Raw genomic sequence first — 17409 nt, forward strand, 5'->3', positions numbered from 1 at the left:
GGAATGACTCTATGAGTTAGGGATTCTGAATTTACGGTAAATCTCACCTAATCACCTGCAATGTCACTTCTAGGCATCTGTCATTATTTTCTATTTTATCTCTACATATTGATAATATACTGAAACACTATCATTTTCTGAACTCATATATATGTGTAGGTTAAAGTAAGAAAAATTGTGATTCAAGTACCATAAATACAAATGTCACACAGATACAATCAGATCATGATCATATTATTATTTGAATGACATGGAAGTCTGTTAATGGTCTGGTTAATTTATAAAGTACCAGTTACACAGTTCACTTAGCATTAAGACTTTCTGAGCTTGGATTTTTTTACTGATTGGATTATGTGGATGATTTTAAAATACTCATTATGTCACTCATAAAATTTTATTAGTCTGAGATTAAAAAAACAAACAGTGATTAAAGCAAGTTCTTATGTCAGGCACAAAACTGATAATTTATTAAGAAAAATGATTTTAAAATGTAAATGTGTAATGCAAATCACATTTTTAAACTCATGTTATCCCCGCTTATATAACAATAAAATCTGTGCCTGCTCTAGCAGCACAATACACTGTAAATTGGATGTGGTGATGAAACCTTACATAGAAAACAAAGTGCTTTACAAGCCTTACATCTCACAAAAAAAGCTGTTATCACCCAGGTTTTGAATATGTATGATATCAAATTACAACATTAAAAAAAAAGTAATGAAGACTCGTGTCTATCAGAGGCCATCTACTTAAAAATTCATTCATTTTTGAAACTTTCTTTCTTCATACAAACTCTTGATATACAAAATATTAGCTGATTATTTTTGTGATGCATGTACAATGACAAGTGAATCCCCTAAATTTTCTAACTCTTAAAAGCAGAGGAGAACTAATATAAACATTTTAAAAGAGAACACAACATTGCAAAAGGACCCAGAGTGGTCATTAAATCATGCGTTTTGTAGGAAAAAGGAAATCTTTGTTAAACTTTAACAATCTCAAGATTGGGTTATTTAAGTCTACAATTTTGACAGTGAGATATTTGAGAATTATGTCTTACTTGTGACATATGAAATGAATTACTCTTAAGTATTAAGATTTCTTTACACACAATACTCTGAATTATTATATCCTTACTTTACAAAGGAAATTACAATATTGTGCATATGTGAAACTAAACATTTACAATTTAAGTTATATATTAATTATTGTAGGATACACTTTTTAAATTGTAAAACCAATTCATACTATTTCTGTAAAACTACTTTAGGTAATATTTTTAATATATGGAAAGTACATCCAAACTCAATGATTTATTTGATACATATTGATTATATGTTTTGGAGTTATTAATGAAATATCATTAAAGCTTTCTTTTTGGTTACATTATTTCTGCACACACATTAATCAAGGTAACAAGGGGTTGCCTTTCCATCTTGTTTTCTGAATTGGTTATTTGCACATTGAAACCACACAGACAACTCCCAAGTATTCCTATCATTTTCTTTCACACAAATCTTGCCAGTAACTCTCCAGTGCTCATAATGTGAATCTAGATGACATTAATTTTTAAGAGTTTTTATATGTGCCTCATATCCATTTAGAATCCTGACACAAGGACTTACATTATTGCATGTTTTGTGTAAAATACAAGTTAAAACCCTAACATATATAATCATGAAAAACAAAATTTGGTGGTATCATAAGTGGTAGAGTCAACTCAAATCCAGTTTTTGTGACTCAACTGCATCTTAGCAACAACATAGTTGCTCTCAGTGGTGTGAACAGAGTAACTCATATGAACTGTATCAATTTTAGTATTTAGTGTCAGTGTGGTCCAGTAAACTTGGGGTAAAATAAAGACTCTGTGTAAGGGATCTGTTTTGATTTTCTTTCTAGTTAATAATGCTTGTGTAAAGGGGTAAGCTGAGAAGATACTTCCTTCTTGACCACAGTTGAAAACTGACCCATAGTAAGTACTAAGATTAAATTTCAGTGTATTTTATAAAAAATACTACTTACTTTCACAGAAGTGAAGAGATAAAATTGCACAATGGTGGTTACAATGGTAGAAATACATATTGCCAATAAAATGTTAGCAAGAGATTTAAAAATGACTGTACAGCACCGTACATCAGAGAATTGTTTAACAGCAACACAATTGATATTATTTCTTCATATAAATAAAATACTTAAATCTTTTTTAGAAATAAATGGGGGAAGTGTTTTTTTCTCCCTAATTCCTACCAAAATATTTACTGATGTGAAGCAAAAGACATTAAAAAATGGCAGTTAAAAAAAAAAGACATTCATGCATTTAAGCCATCATTAGTCTCTGACTCTAATATAAGGCAGATCATTAATCTTTTGCAAAACTATGACTTTAGCCACTAAGCTCTTTTTAGTGCTCTTCATAACAGGGACAGATAGACTTTGTAAATTTAGGAGTTAAGATGTGTTTCCAACAGGTTAGTTTAGACAGGCTCAGCTGTTGTTTGAAACATCAACTTTATAATAAAAAAATGCTTTAGAGAAATGATGAAAAGTTATAATAAAGAAAAAATAGAAGAGGTTTTATAGAGTTTATCACAGATGATACTGTTTAGATCAATGAAAACAAATAAATTTGCTTATGTGTCATCTTCAGTCTTAATGATGTGGAAAAGGGTAACATTGAAAAGGACCTGGTGCCCGTTGTTCCAGGCATAAAGAGCTCTATCTCTTGCATTGTAGTCAAGCATAGATATGTGAAAGTACTGGTTATGAAAGGGAATGTCCGTGTACTCATAAGTGGAGGTTTTGGTGGAATAGGAATAATACACCTTGGCTCCAGTTAAGTGGGAATTGGTGACATACAGTGTCCCACAGATCATAAAAGATTCCCCTGCACTTCTCTTGGGATAGCCAGTGCTCCAGCTTTTCATCACTTCCAAGGAATCTTGGTTAAGTTGGCTGATGACAATATTGCCTGCATTCTGGTTAGTTGCATACACAGCCCACAGCCCAATTTCATCAGCCATTAGGTCAATGTCAGAGAATCCACCCCATGTGTAAGGGTAGACATTGTGAAAACCAGCATACTCCAGGCTTCGTTGGGCAAGCACTCTCCCCATATCAAAGCTATATTTGATGATGATGTTACTCTGGTATTTATTAAAATAGAGTGAGCCATTGTAGACAACATGGTTAGTTCCTGCCCATTTGAAAGGAAGGTTATATGTCCTTGATTCAGCCCCACTGACAAAGTCTGCAATTGATTTGTACTCACGGACAATTTTATTGTTAGTATAACTGTCCATGTACCAGACCTAAGAAGAAGGAAAAATAAAAGTTACTCATTTCTGTATTTTTCTGAGAATTCCAAAATAAAGAAGACAGTGAAGAGTCAGCACATACTAATATCACCATTCTCAGGGCTCTCAAAGCCACATTATCTACCTGCTGTCCTGTTACAATGTGTTAGCACTACAGGCTTTTGCAAAAATAGTGGCATGGTCTATGTGGAAAGGAAACAGCTGTATTTACTGCCGTTACATTAATTTGCTTTTTGTTCTTTTTAAAATTAAAAAAATAGTTTGACCATTCAGTGTATATCACTGCATGACCAAACATCTATCAGTGCAAGTCAAATCACATTGCTCAGTTACCTGATAGATCAGTGTAATCAGTGATAGCTGCACAAAATAGCAAATTTACTTATTCCATTCCTTTCTTTGAAAAAATACATGGTTTAATTTTACACATTCAATTATTTCTCCTTTATGGATATCACAGAATCTTCTAGTAACACTTATTCCTTGGATCAGCTTATAGGTATAACTGTCTTTCAGTGAAACCAGTTTACTGATTTAGCTACTGGTCTCATTTGGATGTAACCCTGGAGAATCTTAATGTATACTGAGTTCTGTAATAGAACATAGAGTAATGGTAAGTTTCCAGCATATCGATTTACATAATACAGGTATTGCCAACTTACAAAAATACCCCCTATGCCCCCACCTCCGCCAAAGTTTCAGTGCCATTTCTTTTACAATTACCTATGGACTCCAAGGATGTTATAGCTTGTTTAGTGAACTGGTTAGCTCTTGACTTTCTCACTTTTTTTTTTTCACACTAAGGACCAAGTTTTAGAAATATAGAGAGAATTTTGTATACTTGTAATTAGTCCTTTTCAAGCATAAAACAAGACTAAAAACAATAAAATTATACTTATTGTACTGGTAAATTATAGGATGGAACATTGTACTAAAAATAAGTTTGCCATATATCTGTAGATATGTTAATACTATCAAACTGAAAATATTTGCAAACAGTGTAATACTTTTCAAGTTGAAACTAAATATCCCTGAAGAAAATGAATAGTCCAATACACATAAAGTATGAATAAAACATAATTCTAAGCAAAGGCATTTGTGGAAGCAACATACTCTGTTATTTTTTTCAGATGCTAAAGGATCTGTCATCCAAGCACCAAATCGGGTTCCAGATGTCTTGACTGTTATTGGGCCTGTGATTTTCATCAATTTGCCACAAGCTGAAATTAGATAAACAGAAACATGTTGGATGACATGGCCAGTGATTCCAACACACATACTCATACCAAGAGCAAAGAAAGGTATCCTAACATGAAGCCTATCTGGGGGAATAATATCACATATTCTGAATGAATATTCATTTGTGTTGGGTGCTATGCATTTAACTATAATTTGAGCCATAAGTAGTTGCCTTTTCAATGCTCTAAACCTAAAGTGTGGAATTTTAAAATGGGAAATGATTTGTACAATCTGGAAAGAAACAAATGAGGAAAGTCATTATCATTATACCAATTCAGCAGCTGCTTTTTCTAAGAAGTCAGAAAAATTTAATGGGCTGTTCAGGGACCTGTTTACCTGATTACCAACTCATTTCTCTCCCCTGCTCCTATACTCAGAGACTTTGAACAACTTACAGGCCAGAGAGGACTCTTGAAGCTGATTTTCAGTTTGTGTTGGTGAATGAGAAGCTCTTGTGAAAAATATTTTTATAGAATATAAAAATAAAAAATCACAGTCTATCTGAAAGAGGTAGTTTCCAACGGTAAATGTCTTGTGCACATAGCAGGGCCTGAGAGAGCAGCCATGAAGGTTCAAGGCAAAAAATGCCCAAAAAACTCAAGCCCTCAGACTCTGTGGTCACAGGCAGTGCAATACATGATGAAAAATTAGTGACTTTCTTGAAAAATACTGATGTCTTTATCACCCTAGCTGTGGATAAGATTTTAGGAAAAGTTTAGACTTCATAAACACCCAAACCTAAACCAAACAGAAACCCAAGTATTTTGTGAAATTTTTTAACAGCAAAATTCAAGTGATTTGTTATATGTACTGTAAAAGGCAACAAGTACCTCTACATGTTGACCATTAGTCTAAACAAAGGAATATTCTTTCTGTTCCATTTATACCCTTTTATCCTCTCTGTTCTATTTTTTTTTTTTTTACTTTTTAAAACAATTTTGTCTCATTCCATTCTCCTCTGCCTGTTCTTAAAATTGAAAAGAATTTAGTTTCTGTTGGTTCCTGTGTATTTGGAAGCAAAAGAACAGTTCCCCAAAGCATATCAAGGACATAACTAACTCCAGCTTGGAGCCTATTTTGGCTCATTTTTCTCTGTATGTGTTTCTCATAAGAATAATTCATAACTGGTGGAATCCTAAGCTGTGTAGTTAGGAAGATGCTGAATGATAACATTTTGTACAATTACTTCAGTAATAACTACAAATTTATAGCAATCTCTAGAATCTCATGAAACCTGGATTGAGTAAATATTTTTTCTCCTTTTGTTAAAAAAAAATGGATGTGATGGCATCTTTATGCACCTTATGTAAATTAATTAGTTTTTAATTTCCTCAAGCCTGATAAACTGCACAAGTAATTCAGATTTTATGGCATTATCCATACAGGTTAAACCTATGTAGAATATATCACCTCAACTTGGTGTAAACATATGCACAACATATGAGTAAAGTAGCATCAATTTGAGCTAGAAAATAACACATATATTCTGAATGAATCTAGTTGAGTGTATTCTCTGAATGCACAATAAGTGAGAACAATGTGACCTCTGATGATGTTCTATGTAAAAATTTCTAAATTCACAGATGGTAATCATGTGAAAATTTCAAGTGTATTAAGTAGGAACACAATTCCATCCCCTGAAAAAACCCAGAAAACAAACATTTATTTTTTCCATAAGAATAATAAATAAATAAATTCTTTTGTTAAACAAAATATAAATGGCAAAATTAGCAAGGTAAAATCTGAAAAGTAACTCAGGCTTTAAGTGATGGCCTAATACATACTTCTCTCTTCTTTCTTTCCCAAGATCTCATTAAAATGATAGTAAAGGAGTAAAGCATGGGTGAAAACAAAGCAAAGAGAATGGTGTGTGAATCATTAGTGGAAAAGAAACTTCAGCCAATTTCTAGAAGGCAGAATTGATGGAGATTGATAATTAAAGGTGTAGGATGAAATAAGAAGCGTCAGTGCCTAGTGGATAAGCAGAGGAGGAAGAGCTGAGGTGGGAGTTGCTCTGCCTTGAAGAGAAGGGGGATAGAAACAGGTGTCAGGGTGTTGGGAGTGAGACAGCTTATGAAAATAGGGACATTACTGAAAGCATGCCTGAGGAGCAGGTGATTCTGTCTTTATCCCTGGATGCAGGATCCCAGAAGAAGGTTAAAAAAAAAAATTAAAAGCTATTTGTTACCTGAGAGGACTTAGGGAAACTAATGAGGCATTGGAAGCTCCAGAGCAGTCTACTGCCTTCGGACATTGGGAGTCTCCTTCCCTTTTCAGTATGGAACGAAATGTCAAGCCCTACCTAAATACTTAGTTTCCAAGATTATTTAAATCTTTATAAACAATAAATAGATAACAAAAGACTAGCTTTTGTTTTCAAAAAGCTTAGAATAAATATGACCAAAGTAAATGTTCAGAAATCCAGAACCCCCATAAGAAGAAAGATAATTCAGAGCAGAAGAAACCCCAGTATCTCTAGAGAGATCTGTATATTATGGAAAGGAAAATATAAAAGAGCACTTAGAAATTAAATATATGATTACATTTTAAAAAGTCAATAGGTTGGAAGTTAAAAAAGTTATCCTAAAAATTAAAAAGATGAAAATGAAAATAAGAGAAAAAATATAGATGCATATAGGATGACTCCATAAGCATCTGTGTCTGAAAAGCAAGTTTCTAGAATGAGAGGAGGGAGAAGAATAGAGAAAATTATAAAAAAATTATACCAGGAATTTCTCCAGTTATAAAAATTAAATATTCAGATTAAAAAGATACTTCATAATGAATGAAAAACAATGTACTCTTAAAAAATTACTGTGAAATTTTAGAAGAATAGAGAGAAGGATTTGGAACTTTTCAGAGAAAGAGCAGGTCACATTCATGTTGATAAGATTTAGGCTGGCTTTGGGCTTATCATCAATACTAGATGCTGGAAGACAACCAGTGCCTTTATATTAGAAAGAAAAATCAGAGGAAGGTAGAATGAGGATACTTTGTGACATGCAAACTTTCCAAAGTTTACCTATAATAAATACAGTCTTTCTTAAGAACTTACTTGAGGATTGTAGATAAATAAGTAAACCAAGACAGGGGAAGACATGAGGTCAAGAAAGCAGTGACTTCTTGTCCCAGAATAACAGCTGTGCAGTGGGCCTTGAAAGCAAATAGTCCAGTTGGACAGCGGTGTCCAGAAGGGAGGTCTCAGAAATAAGAGGAATTGATCATTAAAATACTGTTTGAGACTCTCTAGGAAAAACTGGGTATGGTGAAGGCAATTATTGGAGTATATAAAAGGAGAATTCATTTGAACTTAAATCTGCTAATCTGCTTTGAGTGGTGCAGATGTGACGTTGAATTTAGAGAGGAAGGGAATGCATTGGAGTCTACCACTTACCTCCTAAGAACAACATCAACATTGTCAAATGATGTAAATTCTCATGTTTAAGTTGAATCAGCCCATAAACTAATTACAGAATATTTAACAGACATCCCATTGGCTCTGTGATTATAGAAAAGACTAAATGTTTCCAACCATGATAACATAGAAGAATAGGTGAAGCTCACACTGTAAGAAAATTACGAACTGGGAAAAGAGATGAAAGAAAGATGGGCGTGTAACTGACTTGATACTTAAAAATATGGTGTTAAAAGAATTTTCCTATGATGAAAATAATATTTATTTTATTTATTTAAATAATAACTATTTAAATGTGAGGCTTGAAGATAGAAAGTCGATAGGGGTAGAAGTTCAAATAGTCGTAAAGGTATATTATGAGGAGACAAGAATGTGGAACCTAAATCCTCATTTTGCAGACTAGAAAATCAGTAAACAATGTCCAAATTTAACAAAAAATGAAAATCAGCATATTATTAGAGAAATGGATTTAATCACCTGAAGTCCTAAAATTAAACTTAAATGTGGTTGCCTCTGGAGACAGTTCTGGAGGAGGAGACTGTTTCTTTTTATTCTCAGTCTTTTTTATTCTAAACATACAATTTTCCAGCCTTGTGCATACAACATTTAAATTATAATTTTAAAAGTTAAAATAGCTGCAGAAACTTAACATCAGCCATTAAGTTTAAAAAGCAAAAATCACATTTATATACTGGCTATTGAAAAATCACTTCCAGGTTTCTATAAGCCATACTTCCTTGCAGTGCTAGGAAGTAGGTGGAAATTGAAGATGTAAATAGTCTCCAGAAATGGAAGCTGTGAATATTCTGCATTTTAATTTGGTTTCAGTCCTATAAGGACTAGTTGAAATTGTGTTCTTTGAACTTCCAGCTATGTTTTACAATTGGCATGGCGATGTCTCTGTCTTTAATTCCTTCAACTTAAAAATATTTAGAATCTTTAGTAAGTTGTAGCATTTATAGTTACTTCATAGGGATATAATAGGCAATTACATTGGTACATGTGTAGGAGCTGTACTAAAAGATATTATGCATGCAATTCAGATAGAAATGCTGTGCATTTTATATCAAAACAGTGATTATGACCTTGGAAAATTGTGCTCCTGTTGAACACCCACTTTGCATAAGAGGAAAAATTAGTCTAAAATTTCTGAAAAATATCTTTTAAAGATGAACAAACTATCATGAATATTTGAAAAAAATACATGGACTCAAAGAAGTCAGTTGAAACTTGTTCTGAATATAAATCAGTATAATGTACCAAAAATGAAACATAAACATAATGGAATATTCTCCCACAAAACTTTATACCTAGAAGAAATGACCAAATGGAAACACAATCATAAGAAATTATAGTGACTTCAAGTTGTTTCAATAGTGGAAGTGAATAGAGATTTTATAGTTATGGAGTTTGACTTAACATTTTAGATGGCTGAACTATACAATTAAATCTTAAAGTGAGGTTTTAGCCTGCCTTATCAGCAAAAAGAGCCCTTTTGCTATGGGTAGCCACTATTGCCTGAAGACTGAAGCATAGTTTTGAAAAAAGCAAGAAGACACAAAGTCTATATTTGCCTCAGATGAATTAATATTTCAGATGTGGAATTGTTTTCTGGGTATTAATGATCCTCTGGATTCAGTTTATGTAGACGTAAGTTTAATATTAATTAAATTAGATGGATTAGTTAAAACCTGCACAAGAACTATATTTAATGGGTCTAGGAATCATGCCATGCATATAATCAACATTTGGAAAAACTGACAGCACATCGGTGGCTTGGGGTGGCTTGGTTTCTGTGGTATTTGGAGCTAACCCAGGATTGTATCCACAGGGCAGAGGGATACTGCTGAGCCTGAGGTTGTTCAGACCAGGAATTGGGACAGGATTTACACTTGGGGTTAAAAGTTTCTGACACCTAACCTAAAAATGACTTTGTTTTCTTTTTATAGCAATGGATATTTTCTCTGAAATATGTTAGAGGGTAAAACTTACAGTTCCTACTTAAATACAAAGTAATTATTCATTTAACAACCATTTACTGAGAATTTATGTACTAAAATTTTGCTATGTGCTGGGGATATGAGATGAACAGGAAGACAAAGCAGAAGAAGTAATGACCCAAAGTATTAACAACTTGAAAATAATACAACTTCTTAAATGAGTCCTTCAGTTTCTTAATCTGAAATAGCAAGGACACTGTCAATTTTAGACCCCATGGCGATAAATATGCTTAAAATCCCAAATAAGCCTATAATAATTATGTATGGAAATGTCATTTACTCTTCACTAAATTGAGAATCAAGTGCTTTGTATAAAGTTCCTCCATATTTGGTGAATACTATGGTGGGGTAGTCTGTTGACTAATTGATTTTTAGTCTAGTCAGTTCTACCTCAGAAATCACATCCTTGAGATGCTTAAAAAATGACTTCTGGATGTGGTCTTCAGACAGCAGTTTTTCACTCACTCTCTCATTTATTCATTTATCAAGCTAAGATTTAATGAGCATCAAGCAGTGTTCTTGGTCCTAGAATTACAATGGTGAACAAGACATGACACCTTTGTTCTGGTGAAGCTTACATCTTGATGGGGCGATAGAGGGAATATATAAACAAGCAAATAAAGTAAACATATCAGAAGAAAATTTAATATAGGATAGTTCGATAGTGACTGAGGAGAAGCTTTAGATTGGGTGAGTAGGGAAGACCTCTTAGGGTGTTAGTTTATCTGAGATCTAGCTGACAAGAAGTCATCCACTGACCCTTAATTTGAGGGAAGGACATTCAGGTAGTAGAATAAATAGGGGAAGGTAGCATCTTAAAGTTGGGGGCATGAGTTAAGGAGTGTGACTGTCGAGATTTAGATTCGAGTTCTATCACTTATTCTCGGAATTTTGACCAGTTTTTGGCTTCTCAATGTCTCAGGGATAATGGCAATAATAATAACCATCTCACAGTGTTATTGGGAAGGTTAATAAGAAAAAATACATATTTAACTTAATGTTAGCTATTGTTTATTATGTTCTTGCGAAGGCACTATATATATATCTAGATATGCTTGGTGAGTTAAGAGATATAAAAAAAAAAAGGTCATTGTGTCTAAAGCACACTTGGAAAAGTAGAAGATGAATTTGAAGAGGTTAATAGTCCAGAAAATGAAGCTTTGTAAACCTAGAGTGAGTATTTGGATTTTATTCTAGGTAAGATGGAAAGATATTGGAGGACTTTAAGCAGGTAAGGGGAATAACAGAATGTGAGCTACATTGAAAAAAGACCACTCCAGCTAGTATGTAGAAAAATAATTATAGAAGGGATAGAGTAGAGGCAGAGAGACCAGTTAAAAGATTATCAAATTGGTCCAGGTGAGAGATGATGGAAGTAGTCATGGAGATGGAGAAAAGTTGAGGGTTTGGGTTATGTTTTTGGGATAAAGTCGATAAGACTAGGGTTTGGAATAGATATTAGGTTGGAAAGTAAAAAGATAAAGAAAATCTCAAATTAAAAAATGATCTAATATAATATACAGATTTTTGGCTTGTTCACCTGGGCAGCGTGTAGTATCATTCACTCAGATGAAGTGACAGAAGAAGGAATGAATTTGGAAGAAGAAATAAAGAATTGAATGCAGATTATTTAAGATCGTTCATGACTACTATACATGCTAGTGAAGATGTAGAGAAGATAGTATATCATTCTAAGGGCAGACAGCCTTTTGAAACACAGTTTTGACAGTCTTCAGGACAGTGATGGCCGTGAAAACCAGAGGCTGAATACTGCCTTACAGAGAGGACGTGCATAGAGAAAGAAAGGCATGACAGAGTTCTGGGGCCTCACAACATTTATAAGACCCAGCAAAAGCACTTAATAAGAAACTATAAATAAGGTACAAAAAACAGTGTAGTGTTAAAAAGTCCTAAAAAGAAAGGACAGCATTTTAAGAAGGTTGAAGTATTGACCTGTGGGGAATACCACTGAGATGTCTAATAAGATAAAATCACAGAAATGGCCATGGAATTTTTCAGCAAAATGTCATTGGTGATCACAAGAATCCGATGAAGAGTGTTGAGATCAGAAGCTGGATCAGAGTTGGTTTTGAGAAGACTAAACCAAAGTGGCATCCATAGAAGATTCTTCAAAGGGAGAAGGAACAGGGAAATGAGGGTGGAGAGACATGAGGTCTCAGGAAGTTTTACTGTTGTGGTGCTTGTTATTGTGATTGTTGTTTAGGAAAGGTTTGTTGGGCTTGAGGAGTAATCTAATAGGGAGGAACTGAGATGTGAAAGAGAATAATTAAACAAATGAACTCCTTGAGCAGATGGTAGTTTAGTTTGTTTAGTAACCACCAATAACCATGCCCCTATCTATCCTTTTATAGTTTTGTTTTTCTTTTTGTCTCTGTTCTCACTTCTGTAATTTTCCAGGAAATTTCCAAGGAGGTATTCTTTGTGTAGTATACTCCATCCAGGTTAGAGTCCTGAGGTGAGTGTTAGGAGATCTGGTTCCTAATCTAAACCATGGCATCAAATTATCACATAATACTGGATAATGCCCTTATTTTCTAGGATGAAATAGTTTTCTCGTCTTTGAGATGGAAATCCTGAAGCTTTATGTTTTGTTGTTCTAACCAGGGAAACACTGAGGGGAGAGGAGGTCAACAAACTTTTAGGATGTTGATGGAGGGTAGGTGGGATTTGTGGTTGTGGTAAAATAAATAAAACACAGCATTAGGGTGATCATGATCATGGCCATTAGCCGCCTCCTCTACTCTCATGCTCAGGCGGCAAAAATAGATAGAAAGGGCTCTTCATGTTGACCTCTTCCCAGAAGAATTTTATCTTACAAATAGTTACTGGATTCCTAAAATAAAATTCACCGTGTTGAATGAAATTAGTAAAATTAAAGTTGCAGGAATTTAAAAACTGACTTCTTTTTGAGTTACAGTTTTGTGGATTTTATTGTTAAGTAAATGAAGGTATTCTCAGATTCTGATGGAGTGCTGAAATTGCAAAAAAAAAAAAAACTAAAATAGACAATAGAAGTCATTTCTATTTCTTGGCTCCCCCAAACTAGTTTTTGTTCGAATAAATTATTATCTTTCTTTCTTCAGTCTCACTTTCTATGAGGACAAAGGAAGCCAGACAGAAAGGATAAATTTCCCAAATGCATGGAGGACAAATGTTCTGCAAAAGTGATGGCAAAGAAGGAAGCTAAGAGACTTGCTTCATTGATTTTCTCTTGCTATGCTCTTCTGTCTACAGTGATACACTTGAAAATATTAGCATTTTATAATATATTGCACGTGTATGGTTCTTAATATTCAGAAAATAAAGTGACTAAGGTAGTTGAAGAAAGTGACCATTTTATTTCTCTGATGACTTTTAGACATTAAACTTTTTATGATCATTTACAATCCATATTTATCAATCAGTAGCTCAGGAAAGATGCTCTTTGGGATTAAGCAGAAGATCATTAGTTTGGATCAACGAAGCATGAGAACCAGCTGTTTTCTCCTTTGTTTATTTCTTCAATATATACTTATGCTTTGTAATATCCTGGACTAACAGCTTCTGGATTTGAATCCTAAAGCCATACCCATATAAGTAAATAGAATAGTGAATATGATTATGGCAGAATGATATTTTTTTTAACTTAAGGCCATTGCAAAACTCATGTAGCAAGAAGCAGATATAGTTTGATTTTTAAAGTCTGTCTATTAAAGCTACTTAAAATAGGTTTGTCTCTACAATACATTTGTTAGTAAAGTCAGTTTATAGTAATTAAACTTTCATTTACATGTTTAATCTTACCAGTTACACTGCTGGGAAACAGGTGGAGGCAATGATGGACGTAATAGATGCGTTATTGGACAGGACACTAGAATGTGTTTTCAAGTGGGTGTCTGATAAGTAGGATCAAGAATAATATGTGTCTGAATACCTTCATTTTCAAAAATCAACATAATTTACCCTTAAAAAACTTTAAAAATTGTCTCAAGATTTTCTGGGATAAAGCTTATATGAACATATTTTTAAGAAGCCTACTTAAAACTCAAAATGAATGGAGTAATATTGTGTTATGAAATCCCAAATAATGTGGTGATTCATGCTTGCCTCTGAAAACACAGGTTTTATATCCTTAAAAATCTTGTAATTTATTTGTAATCCAGGAAAATGTAGGCATGAAATAGAAAGATAAATAATAAATTGTTTTATGGTAAAATATACCAATTTCCCCACAATGTGCTAAAACAACCAAGGTTCCATGGTTCCAGAATAATGAATCATCAAGTGCATGGGTACTGAGAAATCCCATTGTATATTACATTCTAGGGAGAGTAGGATTATCTTTGGTAAATGAAGATCATTTGAAGAGTCCCTCAGTTAAATTCATGGGGTTATTAAAAATTTCCTCTATTACATCTCCAAGTTCAGTCTTAACTCCTCTCCATCCCAGGCACACAGCTTGACTTTTCTGTTAATCCCTCCTTTCATTGAGCTTTTCAGTGCCTCTTGCTTTAGATGCTAGGTAAAGCCAAATATCGGGTGTTTTGTAATGCCATAGAAGAAAGAACAGATGGCAACAGAAACAAAGGTGACCAAAGGCTGTACTTCCGTTGTCTTTTTTTCCAAAAGAGTTTTGGTTTTTTAAAAGATACAGATGTTTTATATTTGACACAGACTGATTAATTTCTTGAAAGCCACATAAAGTTCAAGCATACTCTAAACGTTAATTTTACATTGTTGCAGGTGTTTTATGATAGTCTACAAGGATTCATTTGGAAGAAGACATAGATTTTCCCTGACTTCTTAAAGCCGGGGCAACTTGTCTTTAAGGGGATAAAGATTTTTTCAAAAGCAAATGGGAATTTTCTGTAAAATGTGCCATGTGTCATGTGTTAATGGGATGGGAGACTGTGGGAGGCCATGCCTGGGTAGTCCAACCACATTAAAGAGCAATCAGAGAAGGCCTCACAGAAAAGTTGGTGTCTCGTGTGTGAAATGAAAAATCATTAGAATTAAGATTGGTAGCATGGGGAGGAAGAGTGTTCCATGAAAGGGGGGGAAAAGGTCAACGTCCAGATAAAAAAGCATGAATGGTTGAAAAACTGGAAGATTAGAATGGCTAATGCTTAGAGTAAATACATGGGGAGAACTTGAGAGAAAAGGCTAGAGAAATACACAGAATCCATGTCATCAGGACAAACCATGCAAAGCTGTTTGAATTTAATTTCAAAGCAAAATCACTTAAACACAGGTATAATATGACTAGATTTGTATTTGGAAAAGATATTCTAAATAGTGTTGTGGTTGGGGAAACTCAGGTAAGGGGACTGAGTAGGAGGCCATTGTAAGTAATCCTACTGAGAGATGATGAAGGATGCTGTGGATTTGGGTGGTGGGACTGAGGCTGAAGAAAGGAAATGCTTTTGAGAGATCAGTGAGAGAGAGGAAAAGGCAGTGATTACATGTGAATGAGGTTCAGGGAAGAATAAAAAATGACTTTCTGACATCTTTGTTTCTACAGCAGTTGTGTGGATGGTTCTGTTTGAATTAAACTTATTGAGGAGTCCAGGGTATTTCTTTGTTTGAATTGAATTAAACTTATTGAGGTGTCCAGGGCATTTCTCTGTTATTGTCTGTAGCCAAAAAAAGACATGTATGGGGATGAATTCTCAGTCTTTGAACTCAGAAGGACTTAGGTTTAAAGTTGTTGCCAACAGCATGTACATTTAACAAATTAATTAAAACTGAGCATCTGTTTTTTATAAATTGCCAATAATAATGCCTAACCCAGGGTTCTTGCAACAATTAGAACTAACACATGTAAAATGGCTGGCATAGTGCCTCTAAACAATAGTGTGTCTGTTAAATGGTAATTATCGGCTTATGTGCTTGACCTCACTAAAACTCAATATTCTGTACAGTAAGTGGAGATGGTCCGCTACTCATTTTTGTATCAACAAATACCTAGCAAAACGCATTGGGGGGTCAATAAATATTAGTTGAATGTGCAAGTGAGACTATACCACAATTTGGTTACTCTCTTAAAAGTGACTTTGGCATAAACATGGTAAAGATGGTAAACCAAGTTTCATTACTTATGACCTCAGGTTTTGAATGCTACTGATATTTCTGTTAAACACGAAGCCTCAAAACCATGTGTTAATAGAAAGATGCATTCTGTGCTTCACTAGATGGCACCAAACCATTGCCCTAAAATAAGACACAAAGGAGTTGGGGGCAGAGGACTGGAAAGCTGGGAAGCCTGATTATAACTTACATTAAATTTATTGGTGATCTCAGGGTTGTGTGTGAGAGCTTTAATCATGGTTTTTCAATCAGATTCTCACATGTGTATAACTATGTTTTACATGTCTAGGAATGTGATGTGATTTAATTAAGCAAGGGGACTTTATTCAGTCTTCTGGGAAAAAAATAAGCACTTACAAAAGAGCTTTGCCATAATTCATTGAGGTCACTAGGGTGCATTATTGTTGAAATGTTTTTTCTACATTCTGTTTTCTCCAAAACTTTAATTCTTTTGTACAGATAAGCTGAATGGTAACGCAGTAGTTTCAATGACTTGTGATTCCTTCAGCACTGTATTTACTATTTGAGAGTAACTTAGACCTTGCAGGCAATGAGACTGTTTGCTACTATGTCAAAATTCATGTGATGTATACTGTGGCATTTTCCCTAAAAGAAAATTCACTGAAAAGGTGAATGGAAACGTGTTCCATCATTGTTGCAATTTTGTTCTCTTTCCTCAATCCATTTCTACCCTCTTGCTAATTAGCTGTGTGGGTTGAGAGGCTTTTGTGAAGAGTGAAGATGCCATTGACGGGTGAGCCTTCTTGCTCCTGTGTGACGGGTGAGCCTTCTTGCTCCTGTTACTGTGCTGACAGTACCATAATTATCTAACATCCCACTCTGGATCTGAGCAGCATAGCAACTGGATTTTAGACACATTGGGAGCACTGAACTCCTAATATGTTTTTTTCTCTACATTTCCTGTTAATGGTCCCGATACTGATTAATACCTGTTTTCTAACTTCATGTATTCTGATATTTTGATATCTGGGCACTTACTTATGAGATAATACTAAGCATGGAGTTAAAAGGATTATCAGAAATAATTTGGTCCAGTCTGTACCAGTTTCCAGGAAATGTAAATATGAAGTGAAGTGTTAAAGTATAACTTAGTGATATTAAAACTGTATGTGCATTCTTCTGTGTGTGTGTGTGTGTGTGTGTGTGTGTGTGTGTCATTAGATACCTCCTTTCAATTTGAAGTATTTTTTAATGGCAAATATGAAGATTCATTAATTTTTTTTCAGGGACCATGTAGCTTTATACTTCATGGTATAAGGGCTCTATGTCCCTACCAGGACATGGTTTTTACATTGTAAGTAACAGTTGTGGTCCACTTGATATATATTCTTTT

The 17409-nt window shown here is 34.2% G+C and overlaps 1 protein-coding gene across 2 annotated transcripts in view; it reads right to left on the reverse strand.

Annotated features, from left to right (window-relative positions):
* Window positions 1-233: 233 nt before the first annotated feature.
* Window positions 234-17409, reverse strand: part of OLFM3 (olfactomedin 3) — a 170844-nt gene continuing 153668 nt past the window's right edge. For both annotated transcript variants that reach the window (XM_036879055.2, XM_036879054.2), the window contains exons 5-6: window positions 4428-4534; window positions 234-3308 (exon numbers count right to left, since the gene is read on the reverse strand). In XM_036879055.2, the coding sequence (XP_036734950.1) occupies window positions 2631-3308; window positions 4428-4534 (785 nt within the window). In that variant the 3' untranslated portion in view covers window positions 234-2630. The remainder of the gene's footprint in view (window positions 3309-4427; window positions 4535-17409) is intronic.

Source organism: Manis pentadactyla, chromosome 4, assembly GCF_030020395.1.
Source record: "Manis pentadactyla isolate mManPen7 chromosome 4, mManPen7.hap1, whole genome shotgun sequence".
Taxonomy (NCBI): Eukaryota; Metazoa; Chordata; class Mammalia; order Pholidota; family Manidae; genus Manis; species Manis pentadactyla.